The 7,815-nt window shown below is 48.0% G+C and overlaps 1 protein-coding gene across 1 annotated transcript in view; it reads left to right on the top strand.

The window, feature by feature from the left end:
• The first annotated feature begins 364 nt into the window (after window positions 1-364).
• LOC142574984 (carboxypeptidase Q-like) overlaps window positions 365-7,815 on the top strand; it is a 31,801-nt gene continuing 24,350 nt past the window's right edge. The window contains exon 1 of the mRNA XM_075683961.1: window positions 365-438. Within this exon, the coding sequence (XP_075540076.1) occupies window positions 365-438 (74 nt within the window). The remainder of the gene's footprint in view (window positions 439-7,815) is intronic.

Raw genomic sequence — 7,815 nt, 5'->3', positions numbered from 1 at the left:
CTTTCTTTATGGGGGGGGGGGGGAGGGGAGGACTGTCTTTGGTTCCGTGCGAGTGCAGTCCATGAGCGTTCCGAAGGGCTGAGGCAGACTCGGAGGCTGCAAGAGTTTCGCAGTAGAAACGCTTGTCACAAGCAGCCTTGACGAAGCCCTCTCATTCAGGTACAGTCTCCATACAGAGGTCGCAGATTGGCTCGGCATTAACGACAAGGCACATAAGGCACTCCATTGGAAACAGGGATGTCTTGAAAGGGGCGGCCAAGAAGCGCATATTGAGTTTTTACGAGCCAGGTCGCCGCAGGCCTTTACGCGAGGAGTGGGCGCTGTGGGATGCGGCATCTGCGTCAAGACAACGTCTATGCTCCGTATGAACAAGGATGGCATCGAGGAAGGTGGCGAAGGAGGCCACACTGAGGCTGCGCGTCTGCGAAGGATGGCCAGGTCAGCAAGGTGGCACTGGGCCAGGAAAACCTGGGTGGACGAGCGGCAGGGACTATGCCAGAAGCAACCAGGCGTCGCAGCTTAGGACAGCCACCCGTTGGCACCATTGGGAGCAATTACATGCCAAAACTGCAATTAACAATATTTTTGAACTACAGGCAGTCATGATTCTCTACAGGCGCACCGTATAGAGTATCAGAATTCATAGAAAGAAAAAAGAATTGCTGTGGCGACTTGCACGCCATAAGCAGGGAAACACTATGGAATGCGGCTTAAGCATTTGCATGATTATTTCCTTCATTGTGCCTTATTGCGGAAGTTCATTGCCAGATTGCTAAACTGCACCTCAGCAAGTGCCCATTCTTGATGGACATTTTACATAACCAAACTAGAGTTCAGTGATCTGTTCAAAAATGAATGACGACCCTCTGAAAAGAGGAAAGTTTTTCGACGACCCGCACCATACAAGTACATTCTTTTTATGTTGAGCGGAAGGCCTGCTCGGGTGACGTCTATTTCCTATTGGCGTTGATAACAGGATGCTCCTCGCCGTTTTCATGCACCTGACTTTGTGCTACGCCCATGCCACGGTAGCTCGCATCACATTCCAGTATGAATGGAAGCGCCTAGTTTGGCATTGGCAGAACAGGTTCGCTTGCCAGGAGTTTCGGCAAATTTTCCCTCACCGCGTTCCAACGCACGATGTAGCGCTCGGTTTTGCGAAGGGTGCCGCTTAGAAGACTGGCGACATTTGCTAAGCTGCGAAAGTAGTTTCTGTAGTAATCGGCTAGAACTAAAAACGAACGCAAGTCAATATTTGTTTTCATTAAGAAAAGTTAGCGATAACCTCAATTTTAATTTCTCATGGACACCGCTTCTCGAGGCCAACAACACGTTCGAAGTATTGGACCTCCGTGCTAGCGCGACCAAATTTGGTCATTTTCAGGATAAGGCCTGCCTTGCACAACCTAGGAAACACCTCAATCAAATGAGTAGTGCGGCTCCCAGTTGCTAGAAAATACTGTAATGTCATCGAGCTAAGGAGCATAAAAAAGATTCGGCGCCTGATAGAAGGTGGTTCATAACCTTGGAAAACGCAAATGGGGCGTTCTTCAGCCGAAAAGTTTGTACTAGCGGGCGAAATGTGCTGACTGGAGTAGTAAAAGAGGCCAACATGCTGGCGTTTTCCGATTGAGGCACTTGCTAGATGCCGCGTACTAGGTAAAGCGTCAATACACGGTGAGCTCCTGAAACTTTTTCAAGCAATGCTTCAGCATTAGGAAATGGAAAAGTTTGTTTTTGTTATTGCATTCAGTTTACGGTACTCAATAACTAGTGGTTTTTTACCCGGAGTCTCAACGATAAACACTGGAGAAAAATATGCACTGTCCCCTGGCACAATTATCCCTAATGCGAACGTGTTTTCAACTGCATCGTTCAACAGCTTTTCGTGCCAAGGTGAAAGCCTACGGATGCTCATCCCGAAGGGCTTGTCTGAACCTAATTCAATATCGTGCTCTAGCAGGTGTGTCCTGCCATGACGGGGACTGGACAAGTCTTCGAAAGCTGCTTTAACTACTTTTAAGCTATTTGCGTGTTCAGTGGTCAATGAAGCACCTTCTGTTGTACTCTGAATACCGTCATCACAACATGGGAGGGTGGACACCGTCGGCACATGTGGTACTGGAACGTTTACTCATTCCTGTTTATTTAAGGTGATGCCTGATGCCTCTATGCGCTCGATGAATGACTTAATCAGGTTACTGGGGTAGATTGTAACATTTAGTTTACCAGGATTGATCAACAAGTAATTAGTCTCGCGGAGCTTTTGTAACATGAGCCATCTCATGATACTTCTAGCTTATTCGCTTTTGCAGCCCTCAAAATTAGCACCTTATCTCCTTTGAATGTTCGCGTGCGTGCTGTCAGGACGTAGTAAGTTCCCCCGCGCTTCTGTGCGTTTTTCATATGAATCCGAGCTAGTTACTGCCATTCCTGAAGGCGCTTCAACAAGGTCAGTAGGTACTCAACAACTGTTTTGTCTGCCAGTTTGCCCTCTCATTGTTCTTTAAGAAGGTTAAAAGAAAACCACAGTAGGCGTCCGTAAACTACTTCCACCGGTCTAAGCCTAGTTGATTCGTAGATGACTGAGCACGAAGGGAAAAGCATTGCGGCTAGCGCCGCGTTCCAGTCAGCGACTCTCTCGTTACAGAATGCGCGCAGAATGCCCTTCATAACGCAGTGCAGCTTCTCTACTGAATTACTCTGAGGGCGATAAAGAGCTGTGGTGAATCGTTACACCGCATTTTTCCAATGTCGTAGTCAACGCACTAGTGTAGACCGAGCCCTGATCACATTGAATTGCACTAGGAGTCCTACTCGAGAAACGATGCTGAGCAGCGCGTTGAAGATTGCGGTGGAGTTCAATTCACTTAGAACCACTGCTTCTGGAAACATTGTTCCTGGCCAAAGGATGGCTAGTAGCCGTTTCCCGCTGCCACAGCGGAAGTGGACCTGTCACATCTACTGTTAGTTTTCGAAAAGGCTCGCCTTCGCGTTTTTGTTTGGTCTTCCCGCCCTTTCGCAAATATTGCACGATAGCACCCAGTTCTCAGACTGTTTAAGGGACATCATACAGTAGTAATCTTTCAGTAGCCTGAACTTTGTTTTTCTTATTTCTAGATGACTAGCCCAGCTATCGCTGTGAACCAGCCCCAGTGGTGCTCTGCGATATCTTTGTGGCACTACCAGTTGTTTAAAAGACTGGCTTGTGTTTCTAAATATTTTGTACAAGCGGCCGACTTTAACAATGAACAGCTTCCGCCTCGGCTTTTCCCAGCATATCTGCAGTGTTTGGTCATATACTACCTCTTTCTCGAGCCCATATTTGTCAACGTTGGCTAGAAGGTGAAAGCTTTTGCTGAGTGGAGTTATCAAATCGCGTGGCACATTAGAAGGGCCGGTCGTGCCCCTGTTGAGTACGGCTTTCATGCATCGGTGTCGCGCATGCTTATCTGTTCTGGCCGAGAGCGTTGTTATGGCACGTCGACTGCTTCTTTTAAGCTAACACGGTGCGCTGCCTTTGAGACCTTGTGACAGCCATTACAGGTTTTGCGCACAGTTGTGTGCTTGCATTTTGTTGCTCCCTCGCTAACCTATTAGATAAAATGTACAGTATTATTTACAACGAAGCTATTCAGGGCTAGTTCCTTCAGGATCGTGTCCGTGTGTAGACACAAAATCTCCAAAATATTGCAATACCAGGCCGACCTGCGGCGGAGGAGAAGCATGTGTTAAGCACTCCCCATATGTGGGCGAGTCCCGAAGATAGCGCAATACCGGGCCGACCCGTGGCGGAGAAGCAAGCGTTAAACACCTACCATACATGCTCCGATCCCAAAGATAGTGCAATGCCGGGCTGACCCGCGGCGGAAGTCTCTCTGAACTGCCCGTGAAGTATCCCACATTGTTCTTCCTAAGCGTCTTGCCTCGGGGATAAGTACTCGTCAGCTAGATTACCTGCTGTTTCCCGCGTTTTTACATTTGAATTATCTTGAATTCACAGACGCAATTGATCTGGAATCATCTCGTAGAAATGCCCCAATGCTATTAGCGCGACACTTTCATTTTCAATGTATGCGTTAGCGCACTTAACCCCTTTTTGCAAAAAAGCCCCGCATCTATACGCAAGCTCACAATACGACTCGCCTCCACTATGCCTCGTACTTCCAGACCTCAATCTTAAGGCCTCTGTAGACAAATTATAGCTGCGCCTAAGATCAGGCGTCACCTTCTTGTATTCGCTCGCGTCCTGAGCCGTCATTCGTACGACAACGTTGGCCGCCTCATCCGGACGCAATATCGACAGCCTCTGTGACAGTTTCTTTCTTGAATTCTGCGCTGTTACGCGTTTATTTTTTTTTTCAAAATTGGTGAGGTACAAACTGATACCACACTGCCACTTTCAAAGGGTTAAAGCAATCCACGCATTTCAAAGGTATCGCGACTTGTGGCCGCTTCCAACGAGTATTCGTTTGCTCACATATTGTGTAGCTGCAATTTTTAAACCGCAGTTCTAGCTCTCGTTGCTTGATTTGGTCAGAGACCGTCTTCCAGCATTCCTCAAGTTCGTCGTCTTTTGCCCTGCATTCGGTTGTTGCTCCAATAACTTCGGCTTTTCGCATCGGCTTTTGTACAGTTAAAAATATTATGAGGTTTTACGCGACAAAATTGCAGTCTGTTTATGAGGCACGCCGTAGTGGGTGGCTCTGGAAGTTTGGACCACTTGGGGTACCTTAACGTGCGCCTAAATCTAAGTACACGCGTGTCTTCGCATTTAGCTTCCAACCAAAGACGGCCACCGTGGCCGGGACTTGATCCCGCGACCTACTGCTTAGCAGCCCAACACCATAGTCACTAAGCAACCGCGGCGGGCGACTTTTGCACAGTTATGCGGAGCTCTTCAGCCAGGATAACTAGATTGAATTTGGTTAGCAACGTGAGAATCATGATTGCTTTGCTGCCGTTACAGTTGACCAGGCTATCGTTACAGCTGTTGCTCATTGCTGGATGCCAAAAATGCTAAAACTGCACCGCTAGTGGTCTGAATAATGTAAAAAAAGCCGCGCTCACACCAAACCAGAAGCCGAGGCTACCGCCAAAATGCACTCCATGCCGCCGGGACCGCTGTGTCCGCCGTTACCGCTGCCACCAGCTGTTATGTATTCGGCGGCTGAACGACCGCCGGTAGTCGAGGAACGGACGACCAGCCCAGAGACCCGAAAAAGAATTCCCCGTATTTTTGTGAAACGCGTTTTTTGTGCGCTTCCGGACCAGTCATCTTGGCGCATACACAAAAAAAATGGAGGCAGTTCCACTCAACGTGAAAGCTGTCGGAAGCGTTTACCTTTTGTTATTGTTATGAGTACCTTGAGTTTATCTTTCGCCTTTTCTGCCGTTTAGCTTGAGCTTGCTGAACCTGAAGTTAGGGGTGCGCTTTCCTACGTTTGCGTGCAGCTTGCATTTAACGTTTAACCACATTATCGTTAGCTTGCCTTTTCTACCGTTTTGCTTGAGCTGCCTCCGCTTTAACCGCAGCATTCGCTTTCCTTTGCTGTTGTTGAGGCTTGACTGCTGCCAGACGGAGCAGGGGACTTTCTTCGCTTCGTTGATGCTTGGCTTCTGCTTGACGTTGTCGCACAGAGGCAGCGGCCCTCCGGCGTCGCCGTCTTTTGCGAGCAAGTGCCCACTGTCGCTCGATCCGTGTCATGGCTGATCCGTCCGTGGCGGGAAAAACCGGCTCTTTGTTCGCAGGGTCTATGTATTGATGGATGGATGTTGTGAGCGTCCCCTTTGGAACGGGGCGATGGGTTGCGCCACCAAGCTCTAGCTATTAAACTGCCTAATGTCCTACCTAGGTTAAACAATAAAAATTAAAAACACTACGAACTACCACACCCAAATTTTCTGATCCCCTATTGCGAACTGTGCTTTTGTACTTCTCCGTCTTTTATCATTTCCCTACTTTTCTTCCACCAAGCCTCCAATCGCCGCTTACTAATGCCTATTGCAGACATGTTTACTTTGCCACTGCTCCCGCTGAACCCAAGGGCTTCAAGGAGGGAAGTGGTGCCTAAATCGACCGCTGGGTAGGCATCTTCACATTCTAATAAAACATGCTCCATAGTTTCCCTAGCTTTACCACAGCAAGCACATGCTTCTTCTTCCTTCTTATATCTCGTTTTATAGGTGCGTGTTCTAAGGCATCCCGATCTCGCTTCGAAAGGTAATGAGCTTCCCTTTGAGTCATCATAAATTTGTTTCTTTCCTGAAGTCTATTCAGAGAGGCTCTGGCGACCTCTCTTGACTAGTTTCGGTATCAGCCTGGGTGCGTGACGCCTAACGACAGTGGACGGACGACAACACGGGCCCCTAAAGTGCTCCGCGCTTAGCGTGGCAATATTATCTGAAGATGGAAACGTGAACAAAAGGGAAGCACTGAAGCATAACGACACGTAATGTTGTGCTATTTTATTATGGAATGTTACCAAGTGTGTTACGAAAATTACCTGGCGAGAAATGGCAGTAAGAGTAACACGCTCACTCTGAATCATTCTGTTCGTACACCCTAATAAGGAAAAATGTAGTTATTGTCTTTATTGCGGCAGCAATTAAAAGGACACTCCAGGCTAATTACCGCCGTCGTTGTCGGCGTCGCTAAATCCTAGCCCGGTAAGGACGCAGCCACGCGCTTTATAATGCGGGCGAGAGAGGAAACAAGCGAGGTTGAGCCAAGAAGGACGGTGACTAGTGTGGCGGCGTCTTCTGGCGCGCGCAAGGTTTGAAGTCGGGTAGAGTGCGCGCCGACTCCTCGCACGCATAATTGTGGGAAGGGGAGATGTGCTTGCACTAGAAGGAGGTGGGGGTGAATGGATAGCACGCGTGTCCGATTCTACTGCGGCCGCGGCTGCGCATGGCGCAGCTGAGCGCATCCGCAGGCGTCCTATCTTGAACGTAACTTGCGGTGGGTTCGAAGGCTACCCAACCTAATATAGCTGATGGTTTCATGCGCAAAGTATTCTCGGACACTTAGTTCGCGTTAAAGCGAGACACAGAAAGGAGATACGCTCGCCGATGCAGCCGCTGGTAATCACGGCAGCGTTCTGAGAGCGAGTGTCCGCGGTCATCAAGTAACGCGTGCTCATATTCGCCTGTGCGTTCGTTCTATAGCCTGCCTAATAAGTTAGCTAAATAGCTAATCTTTATAAAGCAGACTAAACTACTAACCTTACTGCGTATAGCTGTCTAATAATTTGCTATTCCAATCAATACTACATCTTTCGGGCGAAACAAGTGTTCAGAGCCAATCTAACAATCCCAACTAACTTCCTGGCACTTGTTTGAGTATTTCGCCATTCAGTGCGCAATGACATAAGAAGATTAAAGAATAGTTTGCTACAACGACGACACCTTAGTCACTGTAATGTGATCGCTGCAGGCCACAATTCGACAGGAAAATCAACGTTTGTGTGACGAGGGCTGCAAAACAGGGCGACCGCTGGATGATAGGAGTGTGCTCCGTCCAAATTAGGTAATATACACAGCCATAACTACTTTCACTGCGTTTAAAATTAAATATTCTTCTGTAAACAAGCTATACAAGAAGTGCAGGGAAAACCAGCATAACAGGGAACTGGAAGATTTTACCCTTGCGCCATTGGTGGGGTTGTATTCATAAGTGATACATGCGCCTTTTCTACTCTGCCTTGAAGGCTTCATTTTCTTCCAGCGCAATATTCAAATAACTAAATTTGTATCTTGTTAAGCATTTTGAAGGTAAGAAACTTGGAGGACGCTTGCGCTTCGCCTTCAAGAGAG

Source organism: Dermacentor variabilis, chromosome 3 (assembly GCF_050947875.1).
Source record: "Dermacentor variabilis isolate Ectoservices chromosome 3, ASM5094787v1, whole genome shotgun sequence".
Classification (NCBI taxonomy): domain Eukaryota; kingdom Metazoa; phylum Arthropoda; class Arachnida; order Ixodida; family Ixodidae; genus Dermacentor; species Dermacentor variabilis.
The sequence above is the reverse complement of the archived record's forward strand: the minus strand, read 5'-3'. Positions and strand labels throughout refer to the sequence as shown.